The 18264-nt window shown below is 52.8% G+C and overlaps 1 protein-coding gene across 1 annotated transcript in view; it reads left to right on the top strand.

Moving 5' to 3' along the window:
* The first annotated feature begins 558 nt into the window (after window positions 1-558).
* LOC147092221 (RNA-binding region-containing protein 3-like) overlaps window positions 559-18264 on the top strand; it is a 36173-nt gene continuing 18467 nt past the window's right edge. Inside the window, exon 1 of the mRNA XM_085975574.1 lies at window positions 559-662. Within this exon, the coding sequence (XP_085831700.1) occupies window positions 559-662 (104 nt within the window). The remainder of the gene's footprint in view (window positions 663-18264) is intronic.

Genomic DNA, 18264 nt, shown 5'->3' with positions numbered 1-18264 from the left:
CCTCCCTCCCCCCACTCTCCTCCCTCCCTCCCTCTCTCCCTCCCTCCTCCCCCCCTCCCTCCCCCCCTCCCTCCCCCCTCCTCCCTCCCCACCCTCCCCTCCCCCCCTCCCTCCCTCCCTCCCCCTCCTCCCCTCCCTCCCCCCTCCCTCCCCCCCCCCTCCTCCCCCCCCTCCCTCCCCCCCTCCCCCCCCCTCCCTCCCCCCCACTCCCTCCCCCCCACTCCCTCCCCCCCACTCCCTCCCCCCCCCACTCCCTCCCCCCCACTCTCTCCCCCCACTCTCTCACCCCCCTCTCTCCCCTCTCTCTCTCTCCCCTCTCTCCCTCCCTCCCCCTCCCCCCTCCCTCCTCCCCCCTCTCTCTCTCCCCCTCTCTCTCTCCCCCTCTCTCTCTCCCCTCCCTCTCCTCCCTCCCTCCCTCCTCTCTCTCTCTCTCCCCCCCCTCCCTCCCTCCCTCTCTCTCCCCCCCAATGCTGAGTCCGTGGATTTGTTGCGACTGAATCACTTTTTTTTCCCCCCCTCCCTCCTTCCGTAGATCAAAAACCTCTGAAAATCAAACGAATGAAGAAGAAACAACTGCGGAAGATCGAGAAGAGGGACACGCTGAAGATTCTGCAGAAAAACCAGCTCCAGAGACAACAGAAGGGGCTGAAGGGAGTGGACAAGTGAAGCGGAGAGAGAGCAAGAGTGTGTTAGAGATAGAGAGGGGGACAGTGAGGGAGTGTGTGTGAGACGGAGAGTGTCTGATAGTGAGTGAGTGAGACAGGGAGTGTCTGAGAGGGATAGGGAGAGACGGGTTGTGAGAGGGGGAGTGTCTGATAGTGAGTGAGTGAGACAGGGAGTGTGTGAGAGGGATAGGGAGAGATGGGTAGTGAGTGTGTGCGTGATAGAGGGAGAGAGAGGCGGGTAGTGAGTGTGTGAGGGGGAGAGTGAGCCGGGGAGTGTCTGAGAGCGTGGGCAAGAGGGGGAAGAGTACGAGACCGGTGGGAGGAGAGAGATGGGTAGAGTGTGAGAGAGACATGGGTGGAGAGGGGTAGAGAGACACGAACAATTATTTGTACATTAATATCTCGGAGAGCAGCTTTATTTGGTGATTGAGTGGAGATGTGGGGCAGGGGTTTGCAGTGACTGGTCTTTGTTACGGTTGTTTGTGGGGTGTGCGATCACTCAGGACAGCGCGCTCCCTGTGTTCCAACAGGCGCAGATCCTGAAATCAACTCGGAATAAAAGCAGATTCTTTTTATTTTGCGATAACCTTTGGATTTTGCGTCTTCATTTTTCCCAATATCTGTCCCCTCCACGTTTGTTCCATTCTCGCCAAATAAAGGACCCAGGGGTCACTGGACAGTGATCAGGAGCAGGAACCCTGGCTGATTTCCCTCTCTCTCTAACCCAGGGGTCACTGGACAGTGATCAGGAGCAGGAACCCTGGCTGATTTCCCCTCTCTCTAACCCAGGGGTCACTGGGCAGTGATCAGGAGCAGGAACCCTGGCTGATTTCCTCTCTCTCTAACCCAGGGGTCACTGGGCAGTGATCAGGAGCAGGAACCCTGGCTGATTTCCTCTCTCTCTAACCCCGGGGTCACTGGGCAGTGATCAGGAGCAGGAACCCTGGCTGATTTCCCCTCTCTCTAACCCAGGGGTCACTGGGCAGTGATCAGGAGCAGGAACCCTGGCTGATTTCCCCTCTCTCTAACCCAGGGGTCACTGGGCAGTGATCAGGAGCAGGAACCCTGGCTGATTTCCTCTCTCTCTAACCCAGGGGTCACTGGGCAGTGATCAGGAGCAGGAACCCTGGCTGATTTCCTCTCTCTCTAACCCAGGGGTCACTGGGCAGTGATCAGGAGCAGGAACCCTGGCTGATTTCCTCTCTCTCTAACCCAGGGGTCACTGGGCAGTGATCAGGAGCAGGAACCCTGGCTGATTTCCCCTCTCTCTAACCCAGGGGTCACTGGACAGTGATCAGGAGCAGGAACCCTGGCTGATTTCCCCTCTCTCTCTAACCCAGGGGGTCACTGGGCAGTGATCAGGAGCAGGAGCCCTGGCTGATTTCCCCCTCTAACCCAGGGGTCACTGGACAGTGATCAGGAGCAGGAACCCTGGCTGATTTCCTCTCTCTCTAACCCAGGGGTCACTGGACAGTGATCAGGAGCAGGAACCCTGGCTGATTTCCCCTCTCTCTAACCGAGGGGTCACTGGGCAGTGATCAGGAGCAGGAACCCTGGCTGATTTCCACTCTCTCTAACCCAGGGGTCACTGGACAGTGATCAGGAGCAGGAACCCTGGCTGATTTCCACTCTCTCTAACCCAGGGGTCACTGGACAGTGATCAGGAGCAGGAACCCTGACTGATTTCACCTCTCTCTAACCCAGGGGTCACTGGGCAGTGATCAGGAGCAGGAACCCTGACTGATTTCCCCTCTCTCTAACCCAGGGGTCACTGGGCAGTGATCAGGAGCAGGAACCCTGGCTGATTTCTCCTCTCTCTAACCCCGGGGTCACTGGGCAGTGATCAGGAGCAGGAACCCTGGCTGATTTCCCCTCTCTCTCTAACCCAGGGGTCACTGGACAGTGATCAGGAGCAGGAACCCTGGCTGATTTCCCCTCTCTCTCTAACCCAGGGGTCACTGGACAGTGATCAGGAGCAGGAACCCTGGCTGATTTCCCCTCTCTCTAACCCAGGGGTCACTGGACAGTGATCAGGAGCAGGAACCCTGGCTGATTTCCCCTCTCTCTAACCCAGGGGTCACTGGACAGTGATCAGGAGCAGGAACCCTGGCTGATTTCCCCTCTCTCTCTAACCCAGGGGTCACTGGGCAGTGATCAGGAGCAGGAACCCTGGCTGATTTCCTCTCTCTCTAACCCAGGGGTCACTGGGCAGTGATCAGGAGCAGGAACCCTGGCTGATTTCCCCTCTCTCTACAATTACAATTTAAATCGCTTTATTGGCATGATAAGTTACATCTTATGTTGCCAAAGCATCAAAATACATTTATGGTTCAGCACATAAACGCAGTTCTATTCATACAGTGTATAAACAGGTATATCCCTGAGTGTATAAATATACATTCGCATTGTTTATATATATTTTTTTCTTAGCTTACTGGTTGTCCCTCTGTTCATGGCAAGCTGCAACATAGTGCGCCGCCAGCGTTACACAGCTTCTCTCCTCTCCCAGTAGGAATGGGAGTTTTTGGTTGTCATTCAGATTTCTGAAATCAGGGCATATTTGTGAGAATTTTTGGTAGAAATTCTCCCTGATGCCCTGATATTTTCCACAAGCTGTGAGGAAGTGCATCTCTGTCTCCACCACTCCCTGACTGCAGTGAGAGCATATCCTGTCCTCTCTTGGCAGCCTGGTCTGCCTGTGTCTGCCTTTTTCGATCGCTAGGCTATGTTCGCTAAGTCTGTACCTTGTCAAGGTTCTTCTCAGTTTGTTATCCTTTACCATGGTCAGGTAATCAGCTATGTTGTATTGTCTGTTTAGGGCCAAGTAGCAATTGAGTTTGCTTTGGGTTTTTGTTGTTTCTGCCCAATATGTCAGATATTTTTCCTTTTGCTTAGCGACGATTGTGTTGGGTCGAATTCTTTGTGTTACCCTGTCACTGTCCTGGGGCTGGTTATTGTTAGTATTGTTAGTAGTTACTTCACTGAGTCCCAGGACTAGTTGACTGAGGGTATTCTTCTTTATGGTCAGCTCTTGGCATTTCAGGGCGTCGTAGTGATAGCATTGGGGATTGCTCATTTGTAGGTGATTCCAAAATTTGGTGGCTCTTTTTTGGATAGTGATTATTAATGGATATTGGCCTAGTTCCGCCCTGCATGCATTGTTTACTGTTTTCCTTTGAGTCCGGAGGATACTTTTACAGAATTCTGCATGTAGGATCTCAATTGGGTGTTTGTCCCATTTTGCAAATTCTTGTTGAGTTAGCGGTCCCCATACCTCACTGCCATAGAGTGCAATTGGTTCAATTACTGATTTGAAAATTTTGAGCCAAATGCTAATTGGGATTTCTATTTGGATTGATTTTTTGATGGCATAGAAAGCCCTTCTTGCTTTCTCTTTCAGTTCATTCACAGCCAGTTTGAAGTTTCCCGTAGAACTGATTTTTAAGCCCAAGTATGTGTAGTTAGTGGTTTGTTCAATTTTGGTTGTTCCTACTGTGAAATTTATTTTGGGTCCCTGATGTTTGGATCTTTGCTGGAACACAAGGACTTTGGTTTTTTGGGGATTTATTGTCAGGGCCCAAGTCTGGCAGTACGACTCCAGCAGGTCCAGGTTTTGCTGTAGCCCCTCTTTAGTAGGTGACAGCAGAACCAGGTCGTCTGCATAGAGGAGGAATTTAACCTTGGATTCATATAGGGTGAGGCCGGGTGCTGTAGATTGTTCAAGTAGTTTTGCCAATCCATTTATGTAAATATTAAAGAGTGTCGGTGAGATTGGCGAGCCCTGCGTCACCCCCCGCCCCTGTGGGAAGTATTTTGTTTGTTTGTCTCCAATTTTAACTGCACATTTGTTGTTTGTATACATTGATTTAATTACATCATATGTTTTCCCTCCTACCCCACTTTCGATAAGTTTCAGGAATAAACCGTCATGCCAGATGGAGTCGAAAGCCTTCTGGAAATCTACAAAGCATGCGTAGATTTTGCTTTTGTTATTGTGAACGTGTTTGTCAATTAGGGTCTGTAGGGTGAAGATATGATCGGATGTTCTATAGTTTGGCAGGAATCCAATTTGGCTTTTACTCAAGACATTGTGCTCCTCAAGGAAGTTTATAAGTCTTTTGTTTATGATGCTACAGAATACCTTCCCCAGGTTACTGTTTACACAGATGCCTCGATAGTTGTTTGGGTCGATTTTGTCCCCACTTTTGTATATGGGCGTTATGAGTCCTTTGTTCCAGATATCAGGGAAATAACCGACACTCAGAACCAAGTTGAAGAGTTTTAGGATAGCCAGTTTCATTTTGTTGTCTGTGTGTTTAATCATCTCGTTTAGTATGCCGTCTGTCCCGCAGGCTTTTCCTGGTCGCAGGTCCTTGAGTTTTTCAAGAAGTTCTTTTTCTGTTATTATGGCGTCCAGCGGGTTTTGGTTATCTTTTATGGCCATTTCTAGCTTTTCCAGTTTTTTGCATATTTGGTGTTGCTCTGGTCTTAGTGTTTTTTTCTGGTATAATTTTTCAAAGTGGTTTACCCATGTGTCCCCATTTTGAATGGCCAAATCGTCGTGTTGTTTTTTGTGTAGTGTTTTCAAGTTTTCCCAGAAACAATTGGAATCAATGGATTCCTCCATGGAGCTGAGTGTATTCTTAATATATTGCTCTTTTTTGGTTCTGAGTGTGTTTCTGTATTGTGTTAGTGTCTGACAATAAGTAAGGCGTAGTTCCTCGTTTTCTGGATGTCTGTGTTTTTGGTTTGATATTTTTCTAAGTTTTTTCCTCATGTTATGGCAATCTCGGTCAAACCATTTTTCATAGTTTTTTGTTTTGGGTTTGTTCTTGCGAGCTTTCAAGTTTGCATTTGTTGCCAAATTATCAAAAATATTGTTTAGTTTACTAACTGCCCGGTTTACGCCTTCTTTATTGTGAGTGTATATGTTATCCAGAAAGGTGTCTAAGAGAGCTTGAGTTGATGCATTGCTAATTGTTTTCTGGTATTTTTCCGTGTCGTTTTTGGCCCATCTGTACGATTTTTTGGTGTTGTACAGTTTACTGGGTTGTGTTTCTATGTTGTTTGTTTCTGTCTTTTTGAGGAACATAGTAATTTGACTGTGATCTGACAGTGTTGTTTGTGGTTTGACTGTGAATGCTCTGAAAGAGGATGGGTCTAAGTCTGTAATCATATAGTCTACTGTGCTGCAGCCAAGAGGTGAGCAATAGGTCGATCTTCCTAGGAGGTCTCCTATGAACCTACCATTGACAATGTACAGACCCAGGTTTCGACAGAGCTGTAGTAGCTGTTTTCCGTTGGTATTTGACTGCTTGTCGCAGTTATGCCTGTATGGAAGGGAAGGGATGTCAAAGTGGTTATTCCCGAAAACATAATTGTTTCCCTGATTATTGGTGAAGTCTGGTTCTTCGCCCGTTCTTGAATTGAGGTCCCCACAGATCAACACGTTCCCCTGGGCCTGGTATTGGATAATTTCCCCCTCCATGTTGGAGAAGGTGTCCTCTTTAAAGTACGGGGAATCGATTGGAGGGATATAAAGTGCGCAAATGTAAACATCTTGGGTGTTTGAGATAATCTCCCTCTCAAGTTTGAGCCACATATGGTTTTCGCCCTTTTTTATAAATTTGATGTAATTCTTAAGTTCTGTTTTAAACCAGATCAGTATGCCTCCGGAGTCTCTGCCTTGGGTTACACTTGGTAATTTATTGGAGGGCACCACCAGCTCAGTGTACCCTTGGGGACAGCCAGTGTGTCCTTTTCCTTTATACCAAGTTTCCTGTAAAATGATAATATCTAGGTCTTTAGTTTCATCTATGAACTCTGGGGTCCTACTTTTCACTTCTCGCAGTGAAGAGCGTAGACCTTGGATATTCCAGGTCGAAATATATAAGGATTTCATGTTAAGTTTGATCTTTTACTATGATAGGTTAAAGAGTGGTACGTGTTTGTCGTGTCTAAGTGTGGGAAAAAAAAGATCACATCAGTTGTCTACAAAAGTTAATACAATTTGGTTACAGTTCTTTCTATTAATTAGTCCTTGATCCATAAGGCGGAAGTAGATGCTGCTGCACATCTGCTTATTGTCTCTTAATGGATTGTTTCTGTCTGAGGTATTGCGTACGTCCTGTGCATCTCTCCCTCTGTCTGGCTGGGAGCAGTCCTATTCCCCTGTGGGACAGGAGTGGTGCAGGTCTGACATTGTTGTTTTGCATGGGGATCCTCTCTGGTCTCGGTTGGTGTGTTGGTGGTCCTTGTAGTGTTCCTGATATGTACCCCGCTGATCTCTGGTGGTCGGGGGGGGGTCCTCTTGGAGTCTGGGTATGGACCCGGTTAAAAGCGACGTCCTTCAGGGCTTTAGCAAGGATCGATATTCTTTGCCTTTGGATGTGGACGTGGTCGTAAAGACATTCCTCATCGAGGGTGGGGTGTTGGGCCAGGTGTACGTTGTGGTTTGATTCGCAGTCTCTTGCTATGCTGGCATTTATCTCATGAATTGTGTTGTTGTTGAAGTCTGTTCTCGGCAATATTGTGGAAACAGTGATTCTAGTGTTTGGAAATGTACTGCTTGCTTTCCTAATCATTGCTCTGAGCGATGTTGCTACTTCTTTCTGTTGGGTCTTTAGGTCATTTGTGCCCGTGTGTATTATTATGTGTTGGGGGGAGCCTAATCTGGCTTTGGTCAGCCATCCCATGGCTCTGTTTGTTGTTGGGCACCAGATCTTTTCTACTTTACTTCTAGGGAATAGCTTTTTCTCCCATAGAAATTTCCCATTTGAGTCTATGAGTATTACGACGTCAGCCTTGTTTGTGTTTACTGTCTGGTGGCTTTCGCTTGGACTCAGTGTGTGTGCTGGGCTGGGGTGTCTGGTGTGTGCGTACCTCTTGTGAGCGGCCCGCTTGTGGTTCCACGGTGGTGGGGGAAGATTGCGAATCAGTATGCTGGTCGGTCTGTGTGGCACCCCTTGTATTGTGTGTCTGTTGCTTTTGTTCCATGTGGGAGTGCAGCCGTTCCGTCCGGCTCTGCCTTGTCTTATCTCTAGCCTCTGGTTGCTGGTCTAATGGTGTTATCTCTCCTCTATGGCTCTCTTCTTTTTCCTGCAGCTCTTTCACCTGATTCCTAAGTAGATTCACCTGGTTCTCAAGTAGCTTCAGCTCTCTCTTGTGTCTCTCCCTCTCCTGATTTTGATAGTCATTCATTTTGAGGAAGTCCTCTCTAAGTTTAACCACCTCTATCTCTAATTGATTAAATTTATCTTTTGGTTGTATCTGGCTGTGTGATCCCGGGGTATGTGCCTGGTCGGCCCTGGTAGGCTCACTCACTTCCTGGCTAGGCTGGTCGGCCCTGGAGGGCTCACTCACTTCCTGGCTATGCTGCTCTTCTCTTGGTGAGCTGGGAATGGTAGGGGGACTATGTGTGGCTTCCTCCCTGGTAGTTATGCTGGGGTTTGTCAGTTGTATCGTGTGGCTGTGGTTCCCCGGGGTTGGTGTCTGGTTTGAACTGTGTGGCTCGTTCACCTCCTGACCAGGCAGATTTTCTCCTGGTAAGTTGTCAATGTTGGGGGGAGTGCGGGCCACTCTGGGGCTGTTCCTTCCCCCCTTAGTTAATTTTTTCAGTGTCCTGAAGGCCGTTGCAAATTTGTCGAGGTTGCCTTGCACTAATATTGTCCCGGTATTGTACGCGTTGACCGTCGTAGTTGAACTGTCTCCTGGTGTGTTAATTTTCATTATGGACCCATTTGCGGTATTTTCTAGCTTAACATTGGTATAGTGTGATTTTATTGCTGTGATCCAAGCCACTGGCTGATCTGAGTAGAAAATGAGGTTACTTTTTGTCCCATTGTTGTAACAGTCAGCAAAAAGTGTTTCTGGTTTTTCTCTCATCTGCTCATGCTTGATCGCTTTTATAGCTTTTTTTGCGGTGTTGGGGGGAATCTGGAAGCGGGGCTGTTGTGGATCTTCTGATTCGCTCATTTTTGGTAAAGTATTGTTGATCTTAGAATAAGCTTTTCTGGGGCCCCGGGTTTGGTGTTTCCCTCTCCCTGTTCGCGAACTTTCCCGGTCCCCCTCTCCGACCCCGTGGTCCCTGGGCCTCGGCTTCTGGGTTCACCCTTCTCAGGTCTGGGTCTGTGAGCCGCTGTTTCCCGGTGCCTTCGGGCTGTTCCCCTCCCCCTCAGAGGTCTCTGTGCCTCTGTCTCGGCCTGGCTCCTCGGGCCTTTCCCTGGCTTCAGTCTCCCTCCCTGGGCCCTGTACTCACAGTCTTGGTTTGCTTCTGGAAGCCTTCTGGTTGCTCCCCTTCTCCTCAGAGGTCTCTGGGCCTGGCTCCTCGGGCCTTTCCCGGGCTTTCTAGCCCAGCCGCCGCTCGGGTTGTGCCTCGTTCGCCGTTCGGGTGCTGGACTGCGGTCGTCGCTCGGGTGCTGGACTGCGGCCGTCGCTCGGGTGCTGGACTGCGGTCGTCGCTCGGGTGCTGGACTGCGGCCGCCGATCGGGCCGTGTCTCGTTCGCCGCTCGGGCTCCCCGAGTCACCTCGTTCCGGCTGCCGCTGCGTCTCCGTGCGGCCTCCCCGATTCGCCTCGTTTCCCGAAGCGGCCTCCCCGAGTCTCCTCGCTCCGGCTGCTGCTGCGTCTCCGTGCGGCCTTCGCGCCTCGGTTCCCGATGCGGCCGAGTCACCTTGCTTCTGCTGCTGCTGTGGCCCCGTTTGTTTTTTTTTCCCTTATTTCTTTTTTTTTTTTTTTTTTTCTTTGGCTTTTTTTTTTCTAGTTTCCTCTGGTTTTTTTTCCTTTGGTGGTCTTTTCCTTTCTTACTTAATCTAGACTAAACTAAACTTAAACTTAACTAAACAAACTAAACTAACTTAACTAGAACTAGATTTAACTTTAAAACCTTTTTAAACTTGAAATGAACCTTTTTTTTCCCCACTTTAAACACTAAAAACACTAAAAATTCAGCAGCCCATCTTCAGCGTGTGTATTCACTCTGTCTGGCTGTCTAACCCAGGGGTCACTGGACAGTGATCAGGAGCAGGAACCCTGGCTGATTTCCTCTCTCTCTAACCCCAGGGATCACTGGACAGTGATCAGGAGCAGGAACCCTGGCTGATTCCCCCTCTCTCTAACCCAGGGGTCACTGGGCAGTGATCAGGAGCAGAACCCTGGCTGATTCCCCCTCTCTCTAACCCAGGGGTCACTGGGCAGTGATCAGGAGCAGGAACACTGGCTGATTTCCCCTCTCTCTAACCCAGGGGTCACTGGACAGTGATCAGGAGCAGAACCCTGGCTGATTTCCCCTCTCTCTAACCCAAGGGTCACTGGGCAGTGATCAGGAGCAGGAACCCTGGCTGATTTCCCCTCTCTCTCTAACCCAGGGGTCAGGGACAGTGATCAGGAGCAGGAACCCTGGCTGATTTCCCCTCTCTCTAACCCAGGGGTCACTGGACAGTGAGCAGGAGCAGGAACCCTGGCTGATTTCCCCTCTCTCTAACCCACGGGTCACTGGACAGTGATCGGGAGCAGGAACCCTGGCTGATTTCCTCTCTCTCTCTAACCCAGGAGTCACTGGACAGTGATCAGGAGCAGGAACCCTGGCTGATTTCCCCTCTCTCTAACCCAGGGGTCACTGGACAGTGATCAGGAGCAGGAACCCTGGCTGATTTCCCCTCTCTCTAACCCAGGGGTCACTGGACAGTGATCAGGAGCAGGAACCCTGGCTGATTTCCCCTCTCTCTAACCCAGGGGTCACTGGGCAGTGATCAGGAGCAGGAACCCTGGCTGATTTCCTCTCTCTCTAACCCAGGGGTCACTGGGCAGTGATCAGGAGCAGGAACCCTGGCTGATTTCCCCCTCTCTCTAACCCAGGGGTCACTGGGCAGTGATCAGGAGCAGGAACCCGGGCTGATTTCCCCTCTCTCTAACCCAGGGGTCACTGGGCAGTGAGCAGGAGCAGGAACCCTGGCTGATTTCCCCTCTCTCTAACCCAGGGGTCACTGGGCACTGATCAGGAGCAGGAACCCTGGCTGATTTCCTCTCTCTCTAACCCAGAGGTCACTGGGCAGTGATCAGGAGCAGGAACCCTGGCTGATTTCCCCTCTCTCTAACCCAGAGGTCACTGGACAGTGATCAGGAGCAGGAACCCTGGCTGATTTCCCCTCTCTCTCTAACCCAGGGTCACTGGACAGTGATCAGGAGCAGGAACCCTGGCTGATTTCCTCTCTCTCTAACCCAGGGGTCACTGGGCAGTGATCAGGAGCAGGAACCCGGGCTGATTTCCCCTCTCTCTCTAACCCAGGGGTCACTGGGCAGTGATCAGGAGCAGGAACCCAGGCTGATTTCCCCTCTCTCTCTAACCCAGGGGTCACTGGGCAGTGATCAGGAGCAGGAACCCAGGCTGATTTCCCCTCTCTCTAACCCAGGGGTCACTGGACAGTGATCAGGAGCAGGAACCCTGGCTGATTTCCCCTCTCTCTCTAACCCAGGGGTCACTGGGCAGTGATCAGGAGCAGGAACCCAGGCTGATTTCCCCTCTCTCTAACCCCGGGGTCTGGACAGTGAGCAGGAGCAGGAACCCTGGCTGATTTCTCCTCTCTCTAACCCAGGGGTCACTGGACAGTGATCAGGAGCAGGAACCCTGGCTGATTTCCCCTCTCTCTAACCCAGGGGTCACTGGACAGTGATCAGGAGCAGGAACCCTGGCTGATTTCCCCTCTCTCTAACCCAGGGGTGACTGGGCAGTGATCAGGAGCAGGAACCCTGGCTGATTTCCCCCTCTCTCTAACCCAGGGGTCACTGGGCAGTGATCAGGAGCAGGAACCCTGGCTGATTTCCCCTCTCTCTAACCCAGGGGTGACTGGGCAGTGATCAGGAGCAGGAACCCTGGCTGATTTCCCCCTCTCTCTAACCCAGGGGTCACTGGGCAGTGATCAGGAGCAGGAACCCTGGCTGATTTCCCCTCTCTCTAACCCAGGGGTCACTGGGCAGTGATCAGGAGCAGGAACCCTGGCTGATTTCCCCTCTCTCTAACCCAGGGGTCACTGGGCAATGATCAGGAGCAGGAACCCTGGCTGATTTCCCCTCTCTCTAACCCAGGGGTCACTGGACAGTGATCAGGAGCAGGAACCCTGGCTGATTTCCCCTCTCTCTAACCCAGGGATCACTGGGCAGTGATCAGGAGCAGGAACCCTGGCTGATTTCCCCCTCTCTCTAACCCAGGGGTCACTGGACAGTGATCAGGAGCAGGAACCCTGGCTGATTTCCCCCTCTCTCTAACCCAGGGGTCACTGGACAGTGATCAGGAGCAGGAACCCTGGCTGATTTCCCCTCTCTCTAACCCAGGGATCACTGGGCAGTGATCAGGAGCAGGAACCCTGGCTGATTTCCCCCTCTCTCTAACCCAGGGGTCACTGGACAGTGATCAGGAGCAGGAACCCTGGCTGATTTCCCCCTCTCTCTAACCCAGGGGTCACTGGACAGTGATCAGGAGCAGGAACCCTGGCTGATTTCCCCTCTCTCTAACCCAGGGGTCACTGGACAGTGATCAGGAGCAGGAACCCTGGCTGATTTCCCCTCTCTCTAACCCAGGGGTCACTGGACAGTGATCAGGAGCAGGAACCCTGGCTGATTTCCCCCTCTCTCTAACCCAGGGGTCAGTGGAATGTGATCAGGAGCAGGAACCCTGACTGATTTCCCCTCTCTCTAACCCAGGGGTCACTGGACAGTGATCAGGAGCAGGAACCCTGGCTGATTTCCCCTCTCTCTCTAACCCAGGGGTCACTGGACAGTGATCAGAAGCAGGAACCCTGGCTGATTTCCCCTCTCTCTAACCCAGGGGTCACTGGACAGTGATCAGAAGCAGGAACCCTGGCTGATTTCCCCTCTCTCTAACCCAGGGGTCACTGGACAGTGATCAGGAGCAGGAACCCTGGCTGATTTCCCCTCTCTCTAACCCAGGGGTCACTGGACAGTGATCAGAAGCAGGAACCCTGGCTGATTTCCCCTCTCTCTAACCCAGGGGTCACTGGACAGTGATCAGAAGCAGGAACCCTGGCTGATTTCCCCTCTCTCTCACCCAGGGGTCACTGGACAGTGATCAGGAGCAGGAACCCTGGCTGATTTCCCCTCTCTCTAACCCAGGGGTCACTGGACAGTGATCAGAAGCAGGAACCCTGGCTGATTTCCCCTCTCTCTAAGCCAGGGGTCACTGGACAGTGATCAGGAGCAGGAACCCTGGCTGATTTCCTCTCTCTCTAACCCAGGGGTCACTGGACAGCGATCAGGAGCAGGAACCCTGGCTGATTTCCTCTCTCTCTAACCCAGGGGTCACTGGACAGCGATCAGGAGCAGGAACCCTGGCTGATTTCCTCTCTCTCTAACCCAGGGGTCACTGGACAGTGATCAGGAGCAGGAACCCTGGCTGATTTCCTCTCTCTCTAACCCAGGGGTCACTGGGCAGTGATCAGGAGCAGGAACCCTGGCTGATTTCCCCTCTCTCTAACCCAGGGATCACTGGACAGTGATCAGGAGCAGGAACCCTGGCTGATTTCCCCCTCTCTCTAACCCAGGGGTCACTGGACAGTGATCAGGAGCAGGAACCCTGGCTGATTTCCCCCTCTCTCTAACCCAGGGGTCACTGGACAGTGATCAGGAGCAGGAACCCTGGCTGATTTCCCCTCTCTCTAACCCAGGGATCACTGGGCAGTGATCAGGAGCAGGAACCCTGACTGATTTCCCCTCTCTCTAACCCAGGGGTCACTGGACAGTGATCAGGAGCAGGAACCCTGGCTGATTTCCCCTCTCTCTCTAACCCAGGGGTCACTGGACAGTGATCAGAAGCAGGAACCCTGGCTGATTTCCCCTCTCTCTAACCCAGGGGTCACTGGACAGTGATCAGAAGCAGGAACCCTGGCTGATTTCCCCTCTCTCTAACCCAGGGGTCACTGGACAGTGATCAGGAGCAGGAACCCTGGCTGATTTCCCCTCTCTCTAACCCAGGGGTCACTGGACAGTGATCAGAAGCAGGAACCCTGGCTGATTTCCCCTCTCTCTAACCCAGGGGTCACTGGACAGTGATCAGGAGCAGGAACCCTGGCTGATTTCCTCTCTCTCTAACCCAGGGGTCACTGGACAGCGATCAGGAGCAGGAACCCTGGCTGATTTCCTCTCTCTCTAACCCAGGGGTCACTGGACAGTGATCAGGAGCAGGAACCCTGGCTGATTTCCTCTCTCTCTAACCCAGGGGTCACTGGACAGCGATCAGGAGCAGGAACCCTGGCTGATTTCCGCTCTCTCTAACCCAGGGGTCACTGGACAGTGATCAGGAGCAGGAACCCTGGCTGTTTTCACCTCTCTCTCTAACCCAGGGGTCACTGGACAGTGATCAGAAGCAGGAACCCTGGCTGATTTCCCCTCTCTCTAACCCAGGGGTCACTGGACAGTGATCAGGAGCAGGAACCCTGGCTGATTTCCTCTCTCTCTAACCCAGGGGTCACTGGACAGCGATCAGGAGCAGGAACCCTGGCTGATTTCCTCTCTCTCTAACCCAGGGGTCACTGGACAGTGATCAGGAGCAGGAACCCTGGCTGATTTCCTCTCTCTCTAACCCAGGTGTCACTGGACAGCGATCAGGAGCAGGAACCCTGGCTGATTTCCGCTCTCTCTAACCCAGGGGTCACTGGACAGTGATCAGGAGCAGGAACCCTGGCTGATTTCCCCTCTCTCTAACCCAGGGGTCAGGGACAGTGATCAGGAGCAGGAACCCTGGCTGATTTCCCCTCTCTCTAACCCAGGGGTCACTGGACAGTGATCAGGAGCACGAACCCTGGCTGATTTCCCCTCTCTCTAACCCAGGAGTCACTGGGCAGTGATCAGGAGCAGGAACCCTGGCTGATTTCCCCTCTCTCTAACCCAGGGGTCACTGGGCAGCGATCAGGAGCAGGAACCCTGGCTGATTTCCCCTCTCTCTAACCCAGGGGTCACTGGACAGTGATCAGGAGCAGGAACCCTGGCAGATTTCCCCTCTCTCTAACCCCGGGGTCACTGGGCAGTGATCAGGAGCAGGAACCCTGGCTGATTTCCCCTCTCTCTAACCCAGGGGTCACTGGGCAGTGATCAGGAGCAGGAACCCTGGCTGATTTCCCCTCTCTCTAACCCAGGGGTCACTGGGCAGTGATCAGGAGCAGGAACACTGGCTGATTTCCCCTCTCTCTAATCCAGGGGTCACTGGGCAGCGATCAGGAGCAGGAACCCTGGCTGATTTCCCCTCTCTCTAACACAGGGGTCACTGGGCAGTGATCAGGAGCAGGAACCCTGGCTGATTTCCCCTCTCTCTAACCCAAGGGTCACTGGGCAGTGATCAGGAGCAGGAACCCTGGCTGATTTCCCCTCTCTCTAACCCAGCGGTCACTGGACAGTGATCAGGAGAAGGAACCCTGGCTGATTTCCTCTCTCTCTAACCCAGGGGTCACTGGGCAGTGATCAGGAGCAGGAACCCTGGCTGATTTCCCCTCTAACCCAGGGGTCACTGGACAGTGATCAGGAGCAGGAACCCTGGCTGATTTCCCCTCTCTCTAACCCAGGGGTCACTGGGCAGGGATCAGGAGCAGGAACAATGGCTGATTTCCTCTCTCTCTCTCTAACCCAGGGGTCACTGGACAGTGATCAGGAGCACGAACCCTGGCTGATTTCCCCCCTCTATCCCAGGGGTCAGTGGACAGTGATCAGGAGCAGGAACCCTGGCTGATTTCACTTCTCTCCAACCCAGGGGTCACTGGACAGTGATCAGGAGCAGGAACCCTGGCTGATTTCCCCCTCTAACCCCGGGGTCACTGGCCAGTGACTTTGAGTGGCAAAACTCGGCTACAAATTTGCGCACGGCAAGATCCCATGAAAGCTGTGGCCTTTAAATACTTAAGGGTGACAGCCCGCACTTCCCCTTTGTGAGATGTGATCTGTCTGTGAGCTCACACTGATATCTGCCCACACCCACCCCCAACCTCATTTTAATTTAAATGGAGTGATACTGCAGCAGTTTAAAGACTATATTTAAGGAAAAACATATCTCTGAATGGAATAGGCGTTTGAGAGGGATGGAGAATGTAACGTGTCGTTTTGAAGAGCCGGAAAGTGAGTAATTGCTGGTTCTTTCATTGAGTTAGCACGAGCATTGTATATTCTCCTCTTCCCTACCTCGCCTTACAACAACAGCTTGCAGTTGTATAGCGCCTTTAACATCAGCCAACGTCCCAAGGCGATTCGCAGGAGCGTTCATCAAACACAATCTGACACCGAGACACACAAGGAGATATGAGGGCAGGTGACCGAAAGAGGTGGGTTTTAAGGAGCGTCTTAAAGGAGGAGAGAGAGTGACGGAGAGGTTTAGGGAGGGAATCTCAGAGCTCAGAGCCCAGGCAGCTGAAGGCACGGCCGCCACTGGTGAGGTGATGGAAATCGAGGGATGCGCGAGAGGCCAGAATTGGAGGAGGTTGCAGAGATCTCGGAGGGTTGTAGGGGCTGGAGGAGGTTAGAGATAGGGAGGGTTGGAGGGACTGGAGGAGGTTACAGAGATAGGGAGGGTTGTAGGGGCTGGAGGAGGTTAGAGATAGGGAGGGTTGTAGGGACTGGAGGAGGTTACAGAGATAGGGAGGGTTGTAGGGCTGGAGGAGGTTACAGAGATAGGGAAGGTTGTAGGGCTGGAGGAGGTTACAGAGATCTCGGACGGTTGTTGGGGCTGGAGGAGGTTAGAGATAGGGAGGGTTGTAGGGGCTGGAGGAGGTTAGAGAGGGAGGGTTGTAGGAGGTTGCAGAGATCTCGGAGGGTTGTAGGGGCTGGAGGAGGTTAGAGATAGGGAGGGTTGTAGGGACTGGAGGAGGTTACAGATAGGGAGGGTTGTAGGGCTGGAGGAGGTTACAGAGATAGGTTTGTCGGGGCTGGAGGAGGTTACAGAGATATGGAAGGTTGTAGGGCTGGAGGAGGTTACAGAGATAGGGAGGGTTGTAGGGGCTGGAGGAGGTTACACAGACGGAGGGTTGTAGGGCTGGAGGAGGTTACAGAGATAGGGAGGGTTGTAGGGGCTGGAGGAGGTTACAGAGATCGGGAGGGTTGTAGGGGCTGGAGGAGGTTACAGAGATAGGGAGGGTAGTCGGGGCTGGAGGAGGTTACAGAGATAGGTTTGTAGTGGCTGGAGGAGGTTACAGAGATAGGGAGGGTTGTAGGGGCTGGAGGAGGTTACAGAGATAGGGAGGGTTGTCGGGGCTGGAGGAGGTTACAGAGATAGGTTTGTAGTGGCTGGAGGAGGTTACAGAGATAGGGAGGGTTGTAGGGGCTGGAGGAGGTTACAGAGATAGGGAGGGTTGTAGGGGCTGGAGGAGATTACAGAGATAGGGAGGGTTGTAGGGGCTGGGGGAGGTTACAGAGATAGGGAGGGTTGTAGGGGCTGGGGGAGGTTACAGAGATAGGGAGGGTTGTAGGGGCTGGGGGAGGTTACAGAGATAGGGAGGGTTGTAGGGGCTGGGGAGGTTACAGAGATAGGGAGGGTTGTAGGGGCTGGAGGAGGTTACAGAGATAGGGAGGATTGTAGGGGCTGGGGGAGGTTACAGAAATAGGGAGGGTTGTAGGGCTGGAGGTTACAGAGATAGGGAGGGTTGTAGGGGCTGGAGGTTACAGAGAGAGATAGGGAGTGTTGTAGGAGACGAGAGATAAAGAGGGCGAGGCCATGCAGGGATGTGAAAGCAATGATGAGATTTTTAAAATCGAGGCGTTGCTGAACCGGAAGCCAATGCAGTTGAACGAGCACAGGGGTGATGGGTGACCGGGACTTGGTGTGAGTTAGGACACGGGGCAGTGAGCACAGGGGGTGTGGGTGAACGGGACTGGGTGTGAGTTAGGACACGGGCAGTGAGCACAGGGGTGATGGGTGAACGGGACTGGGTGTGAGTTAGGACACGGGGCAGTGAGCACAGGGGGTGATGAGTGAACGGGACTGGGTGTGAGTTAGGACACGGGTCAGTGAGCACAGGGGGTGATGGGTGAACGGGACTGGGTGTGAGTTAGGACACGGGGCAGTGAGCACAGGGGTGCTGGGTGAACGGGTCTGGGTGTGAGTTAGGACACGGGGCAGTGAGCACAGGGGGGGATGGGTGAACGGGACTGGGTGTGAGTTAGGACACGGGGCAGTGAGCACAGGGGGTGATGGTGTGAACGGGACTGGGTGTGAGTTAGGACACGAGGCAGTGAGCACAGGGGGTGATGGGTGACCGGGACTTGGTGTGAGTTAGGACACGGGGCAGTGAGCACAGGGGGTGATGGGTGAACGGGACTGGTGTGAGTTAGGACACGGGGCAGTGAGCACAGGGGGTGATGGGTGAACGGGACTGGGTGTGAGTTAGGACACGGGGCAGTGAGCACAGGGGGTGATGGGTGAACGGGACTGGGTGTGAGTTAGGACACGGGGCAGTGAGCACAGGGGGTGATGGGTGAACGGGACTGGGTGTGAGTTAGGACACGGGGCAGTGAGCACAGGGGGTGCTGGGGTGAACGGGTCTGGGTGTGAGTTAGGACACGGGCAGTGAGCACAGGGGGGGATGGAGTGAACGGGACTGGGTGTGAGTTAG

Source organism: Somniosus microcephalus, unplaced genomic scaffold, assembly GCF_052327205.1.
Source record: "Somniosus microcephalus isolate GS21.2 unplaced genomic scaffold, FLI_Smic_1.0 unresolved_chr2, whole genome shotgun sequence".
Classification (NCBI taxonomy): Eukaryota; Metazoa; Chordata; class Chondrichthyes; order Squaliformes; family Somniosidae; genus Somniosus; species Somniosus microcephalus.
The sequence above is the reverse complement of the archived record's forward strand: the minus strand, read 5'-3'. Positions and strand labels throughout refer to the sequence as shown.